Below are 15,464 nucleotides of genomic sequence, written 5' to 3'. Positions count from 1 at the left end.
TGGCACTCGGACGATGATCAGCCGCCCCTGACATGGGGAACAGACGCTGTTGTGAGCCGCTCCTAACGTGGAGTACAGACGCTCCAGGTTTGCAAAAGCAAACCCCCCCTTCCCTGTCAGCATACGACCAAAGTTCCCACCGGGGGTTGGTTACCCGATCTTCCCCAAGGTTACTCGTACCCCGGCCAGTACCACGAGGAGGTAGGGATAGGAGTTGCTGGGCAAGAGGCTAAGGACCGCACAAAGGGGTCTATTTTATTCCTGCAGGTACGCGATGTACCAATGGTACGCAATGCCCAGCCATTTACCGCGCCATCGACGCATTGATAGATAACTTTTTAAACAGAGGTATCATTATGTAGCTTTGAAGCCCTCCCACTAACAAAACTCCTTCCCGTGGCAAGCATGAAGATACAGAGGTATACTCGGTCTTTAGTAACGATGGATGTCACGCTAACATTCCTTCCCTTCCCCAATGACCGTAAGGGCGTGGCCGGCGCCGCACATTGGTCCAGTTTTGAAAAAACATGGCAGAAATTGCGCATTCTCAATATTTCACTATTTTTAGCCATTACAAGTGTTATGGAATATGATTTAGGGTGGAAGACTCTATTTTGGGCAAAGTCACAATTTTTTGGTTGTCATAGGGCAAAATTCTAACAAAAATGCTGTTTTCATACATTTTTTGGCATTCAACTTATTCAAACAACTATCGTTTAGGCAAACTTAGGCAAGAAGATTCTTCTTTAATCGATTCCTTGGTCTTAAACGCGCGTTTGTGTAAGATATCTCCGCGGGGAGTGGCGGGGAGCGATTTGTACGGTATAAAGAAGCTCTTCTCTAAATATTTGAAGTACCTACGACAATAAGAATTGATTTAATAAGATTAACAACACTTGAATACAAATTTGCATCCGAAGATGTTGAACCTATATGAGAATGAGTTATCGACCAGAAAAAAATATTCTAAAAACAAAATTTTCACGGGTTTTGGTGAAAATTTATTAGATGAGTTTTGAAGCAAAAATTTAGGTTTTTGGACATATTTATCGTCTGAAAAAGTAGAAAACCATGTTTATTTTTAACTTCTCGTACGAATTCTCAACTATCTGCTATAGTAGATGAATGGTTGACTTTGTTTTTCAACTAAAAACTAAGTTTGGAAATGGGGTTTTGGCCAGCTATTTGAAAATCTGGACCAATGTGCGCCGTTATTGACATTACTAATTTCTTTCTAATTAGCTACATCTGATGGTTCCCTGTACAATTTCGATGATTCTTGTCAATCACGGAGTAGCAACTACGAATTGTACGGTCATCAATGCTCATGCTCATGCTCTTAAACCTTACAATATACTTTTTCATCTTGGATTTACTATATAATTACATCTTGGAAATACTCCTGGGATTTCTTATGACATTCAGAAGTTAATTTTCTCTTTGGGTTAATCCATCAAATGATATCTATGTATAAGAAAACCAAGATGTTAATAAGGCTCTGTTCCAGTGAGGCTAATATCAATAAGAGTGACGTTTTAGTTAGGTTGAGAAAGGCTCCTAAGTTTAACAGTATACCTTGATTTATAATTTTAGTCAGCAGTTGAACTCTGAGAAAATTGAAATCTCTCACTTATTGCTCTCTGCAACAAACATGATCCGCAACACATCATGAGAGATTGTTTATCGTCTACTGCTACAGCTCTAATTACATCGGGGAGATAACAGTGCATGATAAAACCCCTCTAAACAAGCTCCAAACCTGAGATCGCTATTGCTGTAGGATGTTCGGGGATTGTTTATCATGTCGATAAAGCAAAACACCTACCCCCAATGGTAAATAAGCAAGAAAAATGGGTTTTATCATCGCTCTCTCTTTGGGGCTCTCCTTCACAGCTGCTATTTATCAAGCTTGTTACAACTTGCGAAACATTGCCGATCATGGATCGATACATATGCGATGTTTTTTTCGCTTGCTTTGATCGTGCTTCGAAATCAATTAAGAACGTTTTCTGCAATGCCTGATCTCTTATTGTTCCATACAATTTTTAAATTATGAAAAACTACCTCGATTACAAATCCACAGGTTTGAACTTGAGATAGAAAGTTGGATTAAAGAAAAAAAATGTTTTCTTTCCCCGAATACCAAAAACAGAAGCGAATAAATCCGTCCAAAACAACACCAAATGAATATGTCGTCACTATTCCGGCTTATCACCCGGAATCGGATTAGGTCCCAAATCTACTTGGCTGAGTCTACCATCCATATGTACCGTACCGGCTGGTGTTGTTTTGTTTACATGCTATCCACCAAAGACGATATGTATTCTGTCTGCTATCTTCGAACATGGTGTATCCCACATGGTCACGGTTATCTACCACCCACGATTTTAAAGCGCTTACGTACGGTGCGATATTTGCGATGACAAGATATGGACAGTGCGATAACGAAGCAAAAAATGGAAACATAAAGCTAAACCAAAAAAGGAGTTGTCATTCGAGTACCCATGTGCATGATTTTTTTTTTTTCAGAGGAATTATTCACGATCTATCAAGAATCGGGGATTGGATTCGGAGAGAATTGAGAATATCGCTCGCTTATCGCTCTCTGTAACGATCATGATCCGATCAAGAGAGTCTGTTTATCATCTTCTGCTACAGCTCTGACTAGAGCCATCTGCTCCAAAGAAAATAAGCGAGAAAAACGGGTTTAATCATCGCTCTCTCTTTGGGGCTCTCGTTTGCTGATCTATTTTATCAAACTTGGTACAACTTGTAAAATATTGCTGATCATAGACCGATACAGATGGGATATTTTGATTCGCTTGCTTTGATCTCGCTTCAAAATCAAATGTAAGCGAATTCTGCAAGAACATATTTTGATGATGATTCGGAAAATTCTCTATTTTGGAAGGTCTCTAATGTATCATTCTTAACCAAAATGGTATCAAAAGTCACAATTCTGTTCATTCTACTAGCAGTGAAATTCAGGCTTCAAAGAAACCTATACAAGCTGGTACGCGTTGTTTCTTCAGGAATTTCTTCTCAGAATCCTCGAGGAAAATCTTCAGGAATTTCTTCTGGAATACTTTCAGAGACTCCTCCAGGCATCTCTCCCCAAATTCCTGTAAATATGTCCAGGAATTCGTCTGAAAATTCTTTCTGCGATGTTTCAAAGGATGTTTGCACGAATTTTTAAATAACTCGCTTCAGGAAATTCAACGCAACCGCTTCCAGTTATTTCCACAGGAAATACTTTAAAAAATGACGGATACTATTCCAGGATTGAATTCAGAGATTTTTTTACAAATTCTTTCACCGATTTTTCCTGTAGATTCTTCCAAGAAATTCTTCTAAGGTTTATTTCTGGGTTTTTGAAGAAACTCGTTAAGGTATGTTTTCAGCAAAACCTTACAAAAAATCCTCATCCAATTTTTGCAGTTATTCTTCCAACCGTTTTCATATGGAATCCTAAATGAATTTATCTTTCCATGACTTCCTCAGTAAGTTCGACCAGGGTTAAACTCCTCCAGATTTTTTTAGGAAATTCTCCAATATTTTAGTCATGAATTACTCTTGCAATTCTTCAAAATTATTCTCCAGTTATTTCTTAAATAAAATCTCTATGGATTCTTCAAAATTTCATTATGCATTTAATACCAAAAATATTAGAACAAAGAATCCGATCATTGCTACGCAAATGTCTCCAGGGATTAATTACAATGTTTTCAGGGAATTCTTGAAGAAAACCCTACAGGGTATTATCAAGGGTACGATTGATAATTTATAAAAAGTACCATGCCCACACAGTTACGGATCACCCACAGTGACGGATCACTTTGGCGTTCAACATCGGATAACTCGCTCAAAACATAAACGTTGACGTAAAACATATTTTTCCCATGTTATACTATTTGTCTTCTGCCATTTGTAATGTTAAGCACAACATTCAACCGCTAAATAACGGTGTTTTTGAAAAATGTTTAGTTGGTACCACACAGTTATCATTATATGGTCGTTTTCTGTAAGAAGTGCCGTCAGCATTCATAAGCTCCCACAGGTGGTAAAATTCAAATGTTATAGCATGTTTTATGCTCGTTCGCTTCGATTTAGTATGAATTCATCTTTGGAAAACATTTTACATGAATTTTTATTCATAACACCGAATATTAGGACTTCTAACTAGTGATCCATAATATGGACCAGGAAATGATTGTTTACCACTGTTATGGATCACTTCCAAAGAATGCAGACTTCTGCTATTTTATGCATTGGATTCGACATTTTCAGACAATAACACTAAGGATAAAACTAATAAAACATCAAGGTTTGTAAATTTCATATTTTAGCAGACAAAAATGGGTGGAAAACTTGGTGTGGAGCGAAAACGGTTCATGTCTCAGTTACTACAATGCAGTATCACAATAAAAAGGGCATTTTACCCTTGTTTCCAGCTCTAACACTGCTATTTTTTGCAGTAATATATGACACATTGTTAAATTTCGCCATACCATGCAATACAGATGCATTGAGTTGAAAATCTCTTGATTTTGCGCACTGATCCGTAATATGTCAGAATTTGATCCATAATATGAAAATTGATCCATAATATGGTTTTCAGGAACCGACACAATTTTTAATTTTTATGCAATCCTATGTAAATATTACACTAAATACAGTTTACTAACCGAAGTTTCAATTTGAAACGATTCGATTCGTGCTTTTAAATTACAATTTTACGTTTTCCAAGTTCTTTTTTTTTTGAATTTTATAGCTTGGACTCCACACTATTTGATCCATAACTGTGGGGTCATGGTATTTTAACATTTTCTCTAGATAACCCACGTAGATTTCTTAAGCAGTTAGAAAGTTTTCTTGACAACCTTGCATGAGTTCATCAATAATTTCTATAAAAGTTTCATCAGAGATAACTATAGGATTTGTGTTAGAATTAACTCTCGGATTTAAGGGATGTCTCAAACAAACAAAACCTTAGAAATGAATTTAAAAAAAAACTTGGATAGATTCTTCAAAAAATTTCTGTATGAGAATTATAAAACTTTGTAGTTGAAATCGTAAGGAAACATAATTTTGTAATAAATCAATGGAGACATCCCTGCAGAAATTACAACCTGGGGATTCTTAAAGATGTCATAATAGCCCAGGTAACATTGCTAGCTGAACTGAAAAAAGGCTGTTTAAACAACATTTTAGCTGAACAAGCTGTTATTCAGCTATCATTGTTGATTGGGAGGACCCTAAGGCCTTGTCCCAATTTTAGTACCAAACGCTTAAGTTCAGGTTGGAAAAACATGATAATAAATCTTCGAGCTGTTTAGTGGAATACCTATAGGTAAATGAAAAACCGAGTGTTCCTTTCGAACTGTCAGATAGGAACAACCCCAGTGTTAAAAAGTTAAACCCATGTGGAGTTTTTGTCGACTAAGCGAACGTGAAACAATGTTTCAAATTTGGACCCATTTTTTAAATATAAGTTTAAATATGATATCTTCGTTATTTAAACGGGAAAATTTGCCAAACTTGTAGCAAGAACACGCTCTATCGTGTTATTTAATAAAATCAAGAATTTATCAAAAGTTTAAAAACCCTATTGGAAATTTTGGAAGAAATCCTAGCGAAATCGAAGGAAGATTCACTGAATGAACTTCTTATATTTTTTTTTTTTTGTAACAATCTTTTAATAACTTCCTTAACTAATTTATGGTGGAATCTCTGAAGTTATTTGTGAGGTTATGTTGAACATAATTCATGGAGGAAGTTTTTAAACAATTCCGTTGAAAAATCAATAAATGCTGAAGTAAAAACGAGGGAAATGCCTACATTAGTTAGCCAGATGAAATTTCCGAAAAAAAAAACTCGCGCGATGTTTCTAAAGGAGCTATCTAACATTGAGAGGCTCTCTTTGTTTATTTTCTCTTTAATTAATAACTGATTCACATTGACCTGCGTTTTTTTGTATTAAACGCTAGTCAAGGTAATTGCCTTTCGATCTATAGTGAAAAACTTCCCAACAGTTTTAGTATTCCACTGTTATAATCGAAAGAGAGCGAGAGAGGAGAGAATCTCTCATTTGTACATAGGTCCTTTAGTAACGTTTAGTGAGAAATTTTAATAACCATACAATGAGTTATTAGCAGTAATATTGTCGCTATTCTTAAAAAAATGTCCGGCCGGATTTCCCGAAAAATCCTCATAAAGATTATTATATCCTGGATCCAGGTTGGATTATTTTTGTCCTTTTGTTTCTTGTTTGGTCAAGTTTTAGTCAATATTTGGTCTCCTTTAAGTCTCTTTTTGGTGTCTGTTGTCTAGTAGCAGGTCTCTCTTAGAGACTTGGTCTCTTAAAAGTCTTTATTTTTAACGAAAGGTGTCTAAAGTTGCCTAGCCAAAATAATCCCTAAAGTCTCTTTTTCCTTATTCAACTAGCAGTGAATCCTGCTGCCAAATTTTAGAGGTTTTTGTAACACTTTCAGATACTATTACGCAACTATTTCACAGGATCTGCAAGAATTTATTTAGAGATTTCTTTATACTATATGGCTCTTCTCCAAAGATCTTTCCAGGAGGTCATCTAGTGATTCCTCCATTATCCCAAGTAACATTAGTAGCTGAACAACAGTTGATACAACTAATATCTGCTTGAGAGTGATTTGTTCAACTCTTATTCCACCAAAATGTTTGTTGAGATTTCTCCCAGAAATGTTTCTAGCGGTGTTTCAAGAGATGTTTCAAGAGATGTTCAGAGGATTTTTTTTTTAAATTTGCCCTAGGAAATCCTTGAGCACATCAACGCTTCTACCTTCTCAGATTCATTCATTTATTTAGTTAACATCTACACAGATAACACTGAATCAACAATTTCACGCCACATTACTTGGTTCGTTGCCGCATCTCTCCATCCTCGGTTCTGCCCCACGCTAGCCAAATCGAAATGCACTTGATCCGCCCACTTAGCTCGCTGCGCCCCACGCCTTCTTGTACCAACCGGATCCGAAGCGAACACCATCTTTGCAGGGTTGCTGTCCGGCATTCTTGCAACATGCCCTGCCCATCGTATCCTTCTAGCTTTGGCCACCTTCTGGATACTGGGTTCGCCGTAGAGTTGGGCGAGCTCGTGGTTCATCCTTCGCCGCCACACACCGTTCTCCTGCACACCGCCGAAGATCGTCCTAAGCACCCGACGTTCGAAGACTCTAACTGCTTGCAGGTCCTCCTCGAGCATCGTCCACGTTTCATGCCCGTAGAGGACTACCGGCCTTATGAGCGTATTGTACATGGTACATTTGGTGCGGGCGTGAATCTTTTTTGACCGCAGCTTCTTGTGGAGGCTATAGTAAGCCCGACTTCCACTAATGATGCGTCTCCGTATTTCACGGCTAACGTTATTGTCAACCGTCAGCAAGGATCCAAGGTAGACGAACTCGTCGAGCACCTCGAACGTATCAGGCGGGTGTACAGATCTGCCAACTTTTCAAATGTTCGGCCGACGATGTCCTTATCATCCGCGAAGCAAACAAATTGACTGGATCTCGTAAAAATCGTACCCCGGCTGTTAAACCCGGCTCTCCGCATAACACCTTCTTGCGCAATATTGAACAACAGGCACGAACGTCCATCACCTTGTCGTAGTCCCCGGTGGGATCCAAACGAACTGGAGTGTTCGCCTGAAACCTTCACACAATTTTGCATCGTTCACCTTCTCAGAACTATCTCTTATTTTACAACCTATTTGTCCAGTTATTAGTATAGAAGAAATTTCAAAAATTCAAATCTACAAACAATCCTGCGCCATTTTTTTATTTACCCTTCCAGGCATTTGCATATGGACTCTCACAAGTATTTGTCCACATTTACTACCAAGTATTTCTTCAAAAATCCCTTCAGGGAACATTCGTGGAAATATATTAAATATTCTTCCAGGAATTCCACAATATTTTCGTACTGGGATTTCCCATGAAGTTGCTTTAGAAGTTTCTTAAGTAATTTCTCCAGCATTTTAGTCAGGAATCAGCCCTGCAGGTCTTCCAAACAATTTTTTGAGTTATTCTTCAAATAAAACCTCCATGAACTCAAAGTATTTCTGGAAAAAAAATCCTGAAGTAATCTCTGGAATAATACCTAAAGGTAGTTTAAGAACAATTTCTAAATCTTTAAGAAATTCTGAACGAAAATTTTGTAGGAAATCCTAGAAAATCTTTGGAGGAAATACTGATTGGTTTCTAGAAGATGTTCTAAACGAGTAACACCTAGAACATTTTTCACAAAATTCTCTCGACCACAAATACTACCACCATCTAGTGAGCTTATTGAACGAAATAACTTTTTTGCCACATGTCCAACAGGTGGCGGTAGTGTGAAATGTCAAACACGAAGGAAAGCTACGCGCGCGTCTCTGGTTGTGAACTTGACAACTGTTGTATTTTAAACTGATCGTTAAATTCGTGGGCGATGGAAATTTATCCAGTGTTACGTCTGTTTGTTTGTGGTAATACTTATATCAATTCTCAACAATATTCCAACAATCATCCTGTATCTTTCGAACAGTTCATCCAACCGTCTAAATGTCAAAGAAAAAGTAGATGGGATATTAATGTGGGAAGAGATTAACGTAACATTGTTGATGGAGCATCTGGAATAATGTAAGAAACGGGCGTATTTTCTTAAGTTTTATGATATTAATATAATTCAATCCCAAATATCTTGAAGCGGTAACTTATAGGAAGATCATTGATATTAGAATTTTGAATTGTTTTTGGATAAAAAATCATATTGCAGCATCAAAACGCCTTTTCTATAACCAGAAATTGAATTTTCAGAAATACACCAAAAGTTGCCCTTAGAAATTTTTTTTTATTTTAAATTGCACCATGTTGAAACTGCCCTTAAAACATGGGATATTAATGTGGAAAGAGATAAACGTAACATTGTTGGTGGAGCATCTGGAGTAACTTATGAAACGGGCGTATTTTCTTAAGTTTTATGATATTAATATAATTGAATCCTAAATATCTAGAAAACGGCTAGTTTTAGGAAGATCATTGTCATGAGCATTTTGAATTGTTTTTGGATGAAGAATCATACATTACAGCATCAAAACGTCTTTTCTACGGCCAGAAATTGAATTTTCAGAAATGCACCAAAAGTTGCTCTTAGAAAATCTTTTTTATTTTAGATTGCACCATGTTGAAACTGTGCTTAAAACATCTGGTTTTACTTTGAAATTTTACAGAAAAAATTTGAAAAAATCGAAGATACCTATTTTTTGCAATTTGTGTTTTAAGGTTTAATTTCGATTTTTTTATGAAAATAAAAGTATTTTTTTTCATTGTATATTTTTTACAAAGCCTATTTGTAAAATATCTACCTATCTACCATCCCTCCTAAGACACTATTTCTCTATAACAAACGGATTCCGAGGTACAAAAAATTGTAAATATAAATGGTGGTGCCAAAAATACATACGCCCTTATCAGAAGTTACTCTCGATTCTAAACGATCCCCAATTATATGAGACAATTTTCGTCTCATATACTTAATACATCTGCGCAGTTTCATCCAAATCGGAATGGTGCATGTCAGATTTCAGCATTTTATGGACGATTTCGCGTGGAACCGCTCTTTTTTGAGCTGACCTTCTATAACTGAAGGGTAGTGAACCATGACTCTTTTGAAAAGAACCGAGCGATAAGTTGGAGATACTCTCGATTTTCTCAGAATTCAACCCCTGCATACATACTTAGACTGCTTCGCAGATTTCCTGTGAAATTTCACAGTAATTTCAACAGCTCAAAAACTCAAAAATGATCTAGTCGAGGATTGAACTCACGAACGATACAGAATCAGGCTTGCTACCCTTGAGCCAACTCTCATTACGTGATAGCGGCGTGCAAAAATTGAAACAATAGTAACGCCTGTCAGGACGGCTGTCATATGATTTCACAGAAATTCGGGCGAAATATAGCTGTCACCAAACTGTTCATTAGTATTTTGTTATTTCACAATATTCGGTGATTTATTATTGTCATGTCTACCTATCTCAAGTAATATTAATTATTCTACCTTTCGACTCTGGTACCTTTTATTGGTTCGCACCTACGGGATTTCTGAGCTATAAATACTGGATGCTGTAGGCTCAGTAGGGAGACTTCCCGGACTGTGGACTGATTAACATATTATTTTATTCTTTATTAACAGGATATAAAAGTGGCGACGAGGATCATGGAAACGTGTGTTGAAGAAAATCGTTTTTCTTTGGGGTGGCGAATTGCCAATTGTATTTGTTTTTGAAAAGTGTGGTGAAATTGCCAAATTGAGTTGAACCAAATTGTTCTTCAGAGCTGACGAAATTGTCGTTTATTGTGAACATAGTTGTTCTTTTTGTGAAGCGATTGCTGTTTTGAGATGAACGAAATTGTTCTTTAGTGTTGACGAATTTGTCAAATGTTTTGTTGTAGCCATGGAATTGCGCATTTAAGATAAGATTGCGGAATTTGCTTGGTATATTTTCGATTGTTGTAACTTGTTGGTGGTTTTAAAAGAGTTATTAGAATATTTCCAAAGGGGAAAGGACTGTCATGTCTACCTATCTCAAGTAATATTAATGATTTTACCTTTCGACTCTGGTACCTTTTATTGGTTCGCACCTACGGGATTTCTGAGCTATAAATACTGGATGCTGTAGGCTCAGTAGGGAGACTTCCCGGACTGTGGACTGATTAACATATTATTTTATTCTTTATTTACAGGAAATAAAAATTATAAGTGTGTAGGACACCATTGAAAAAAAAATATGAAAGAATCTTCGAAGGAATTCCTGATGATATCTCTGAGGTACAGTATTGGACAAAACATTGGCCACTTTTTCGATTTTCCATACAAAATGGTCAACTTTGGAGGCTTAGATCTCAGTTATGTATGGACCGATTTAAATTAAAATTTTACAACACGTCAGACATAACTTGAATTTTAACATATATATTTGGACGATCATTCTAATCTCAGGTTCAAAAGTAATAACGGTTTGTCTAAAGTGAAATTTTTGACTAAAAATTATAAACGCATTACCTGAAAATTGGAAAACCCAAAACAAAAACTGTCTTCAGCAAACTTGTTCATCTTGTCTAAATCTACAACTTTGCTGAAGATACCATGAAGCTATTCCTTTAATTTTTTGAGTTACGTAAATTATAAGATTTTGTTAAAAAGTCCCCTTTAGTTAAGGCCGCACGGGACGTCATCATAATCACCCTATCCATTTCAAGAAGCAAATCTCAAGAACCACTCCATATATCGATGCGAAAAATGTATCACTATGATTCTATATATGTAGTGCACAACACAATTAATTTTCAGCTTCATCGGTTCACTAAAACTCGAGATTTGCTTCCACAAAGTTTTGATGATAATTGCTAGAGTGAGGCAAAAGATAGGAAAAATAACTCGGTCTCCCGTGTCGCCTTAAGCCGTTATTGCCTTTGAAGTCGTGATTGAAAAAAATGCTTAAACATATATGTTAAAATTCAAGTTATGTCTGATGTGCTGTAAAAAATTCATTGAAACCGGTCTTCAAATAACTGAGATCTAAGCCTCCAAAGTTGACCATTTTGTATGGAAAATCGAAAAAGTGGCAAATGTTTTGTCCAATACTGTAACTTAAGTGCCTTAGAAAAAAACTTCAACGTACCGAAAACGCAACTCTTGGAGGGATTTCATAAGAAGGCCGTAAAAATCAATAAATAAATTTATTTATTAATTTATTTTTATAAGATTTAATTTTTGTAGTAATATTCGAAGGAAACTACGACCAAAATTACTTGTCATCATGTCGTAAGGGCCTACATAGCCGTAGCGGTCAACGCGCTGCTTTTCAGCAAGACCAAATTGATGGTTGTAAGTTCGAATTCCACTGGTCGAAGATCTTTTCGGGTTGAAAATTTTCTCAACTTCGCAGGGCATAAATGTATCTTCGTACCTACCACACGATATACACATGCAAGAATCAAATGTTCAATCGACAAAGAAAGCTCTTAGTTGTGGAACTGCTCATAAGAACTCTAAAATGAGTAGCAGGCTATGTCCTATTTGGGACATAACGCCACAAAAAGTGAGAGAGAGAATGTTATGCGGAATTCTTAAAAAAATATCTGAAGAGTAATTCTCTGGAGAATAAACATTGTTTTTTTTAGTTGTTTTTATTGTTTTCTCCATACTCATCTGATCACTTTTTTTGGTTCTTGTTTGGTCTCTTTTGTCTTGGTCCTGTTTGTTCATATTTTCAAAACACCTAGTCGCTACTAGCTCTGTTAGTCTCTTTTTTCAAGCATGAGGTCCCTAAAGCTTCTATTTTAGGCCCTTCGGTCGCTATTTTAGGCCATTTGCGGCTGAAATGTGTTTTCGTAAAACATTCTGCAACATATCACATATTGGATTGGTATGTTAGAAGAAAACTCAGCTCACCCGCACTACGATTTTTTGTTTGAGTCAGCACCACAATTCAAATGTATGACTTATCTAATAAGCACTTTCAATGTAGCTGCTATCAGACATTCTAACTGCCGCTCATACAAATACAGTTTTAGCGTGACCTAGCCCATAAATACACTAGAATATATTACTTGTTTTATCTCGAATTGTTTTCCTCGTTTGTCCGATATGGAAATTAGTCGTTTTTGTGGTGCCATTGACGCAAGCTTCGAGTTATTTTCAAAATGAATCTCCAGCGTAATAAAACCTGTTTCGTTCTGGCTGATTCAGAACGTTTCTCTAATCTAGATGGTAGTTGGATGCTTAACTTTTATTTGATTAATCCTTTATTACGTCGTTTTAATGTTACCATTTCATTATCTTTTCAGATCCCAAAATCAAAGCTCACGTCCGAAAGTACTTGGCCTCCATCAGCAACCAGCATCCGCACTCGGACGGTCACCTGTCGCAAAGCTCGAACCCCTCGTCACCAACCCATCACCGCCATTCGCCTGCTTCCCCCCTGTCCGAACGGGGTCCTAGTCGGATTCAACCACCGTCGATAACCACCAGCGGCGGCACACCGGGCCGGTACGGCCATCGGGTCAGTTCGTCCGATCCGTCATGCCGGCCCTCTCGGATACCACAAGCCGTGCAGGCAAAAAACTCATGGAGTGCACCCCAGTCACCACACGGAATCAAACCGCCCCGCCCCTCGCTGATACCGACCGTTAACGGGGCGTCGCCGCAAAACCATCAGCAGTATTCAGCAACAACGAACTCCTCTTCGCCGTTCTTTCGGCAGGAACACCACCAGCAGAACCCATTCCAGCCGCAGCCGGTACCGAAAAAAGGCTTCGAGGCGTTCATGATGACCGGTGATCTGATTCTGAATCTCTCACGTACGCCACAGAGTTCAGGAATACTGCCACAAGCCAAAAAGGTATGCTATTTTTGCACGGTCGTGTCAAAAACTCCGTGAAAAAAACGTGGGTACAACGAAACTATACCAAATGACCGAATTTCAAACTTAGGGCCTATATGCTAAGTTCGCATGTCAATAACTTTCAAATTAAAATAAATCGCCTTCATTAAACTGAAGTTCCCTCAGGTAAAGATAAAAGCCCTAACCCTTCTCCCTCTTCTTCCAGATTGACAGTCTGCGGGATTCACCGAGTCATCGGGCCAGTACGAAGCGGAAAAACGGTGCTATCGCTCCGCACGCCAAGTGCGACTCGTCGCCGTCTTCACCGAGCAGCAGCAGCAACAGCTTTTCGGAGCACAACGACAAGCAGCGTACTTTGCCAAAGGACCATTCTTCCAAGAAGAGCCGAAGTCAGGTGCAACAGGAGCAGGAAGAAGAACAACAAGATTATACCGATCAGAATACGGGTAGTTCCATCGAGTCAATAGTGAACAGCAGTAGTAAGAAACTGAGTGGCAGTGGAGGTAGCAATCACAACAATAACCATAATAACAATCGGTTTATGGAAGATGACGAACGGGCTCTGGTGAACTCGTCGAAGCATAGTAGTAGTGAGGCAGCTGGAGGCAATACCGGGCGGACAATCGGTAGCAACAGCAACAGCGTCGGAAGTAGCGTAGACGCAGCGGACGAAGAAGAGAACGCTGACGATCTGATCGATCTGAGAAGTAACCGAACAAACACTAGTGGCTGTGTGTCGTCTTCGTTGCTCGGGGAGCGCAACTCTGCCAGGCGAGACGTTCGCCCCGGAGGACAAGACGGCAGTAATATTAGTGTCACTGTTCAGCCAGGTAACTCCGTTGGAAGCGACAGCGTAGACAGTAGCAGTGCGGCGGCGACCAACGGCGACCTTCGCCATTACCATTCTAAGGAACGCAGTAAATCTTCCTCATCGGCGGCTTCCTCTGGCGGAGGAACCACTGTGAAAAGCGAAAGTTCACCGGAGATGAGCTATTCTGTGCCAACTTCGCCGACCTCGCTGTCGGCGGCTCCCATCCTTGAGGGGTACGCTTCTTCGCTCAAGAAAAAGGATCTACTGCTAGCCAACTCAGTGCCGACTAGTCCGGAATCCGGAGCGCAGGAAATCGTACGCCGTAGCAGTAGTAGTGGAAATCATCATCATCAACCTCACCATCATCACCATCACCACCACCATCAGCAGTACCATCATCACAGTAGCAACAATCAATCGTCCAACAGTGGCAACGGAGGTCCTGTTGGGCACAGTTCCAGTCTCATGAGTGCCAGTATCAGCGGAGGTGGTGGTGGAGGAGGAGGAGGCAGTGGTGGAAGTGCAGGTGGTGGGGTTGTTCGGAAGTGCGATGCGGCAGGCTTTCGGACCAGTCGGTCCGAGGATCACCTGCAGCAGACGCAACGGGACGGCGGAATCGGAGCACTGGTGCCAATCGAGATCGACGAGGACGTGAACAGTTCGCTGAATACGCTACTCGATACCCGGCACGACTCGGAGGAATCACAGGTGCGTTGTTATTATTCAAATTTTGATTTGATTATTTTTATTTAAGTCAGTGATAGAAACCGGTCTATTACTAGAGACCGGTAAAAGATCTTTGAAGTCTCTTATCTCTTATTATATTATATTATAAGAATAATAACCAAAATAGTATTTAAAGTATTTTTTCCCTCATGATGCTGGCTGTGAGTCCTGGTGCAAAATTCTAAAGGCTTCAGAGACTCCACTCATAAGACGCGCCGTGAGACAGGAGGACACAACAATTATTATTCTTACAACGATAATTCTTCCACCGATTTATCTAGTTGTTACACTAGGAGATCTTTCAGGGATTCCTACATGAGTTCGTTCAAGAAAATCCACAACGGTTCAATACAGGGTTTTTGAAAAAAAAAAACTTTTTCAGGTATTTTCATAAAAAATCATCCAAGAATTAATTCACAATTCCTGCAGGAGTTATATGAGGAAAACTATTGAGAACTGTTTCAGGAAGCCCAGGAAAAAGGAATTCGTCCTGGTATTCCT

General features: G+C 38.7%; 1 protein-coding gene across 6 annotated transcripts in view; it reads left to right on the top strand.

Annotated features, from left to right (window-relative positions):
- The window catches only part of LOC5564403, a 297,528-nt gene that overhangs the window by 237,275 nt on the left and 44,789 nt on the right, over positions 1 to 15,464 (top strand). For all 6 annotated transcript variants that reach the window (XM_021844308.1, XM_021844302.1, XM_021844316.1 and 3 more), the window contains 2 exons: positions 12,870 to 13,423; positions 13,632 to 14,945. In XM_021844308.1, coding sequence (XP_021700000.1) covers positions 12,870 to 13,423; positions 13,632 to 14,945 — 1,868 coding nt within the window. The remainder of the gene's footprint in view (positions 1 to 12,869; positions 13,424 to 13,631; positions 14,946 to 15,464) is intronic.

Source organism: Aedes aegypti, chromosome 1 (assembly GCF_002204515.2).
Source record: "Aedes aegypti strain LVP_AGWG chromosome 1, AaegL5.0 Primary Assembly, whole genome shotgun sequence".
Lineage (NCBI taxonomy): Eukaryota > Metazoa > Arthropoda > Insecta > Diptera > Culicidae > Aedes > Aedes aegypti.
Note: the sequence above shows the minus strand (reverse complement) of the source record. Positions and strands in the feature narration are given on the sequence as shown.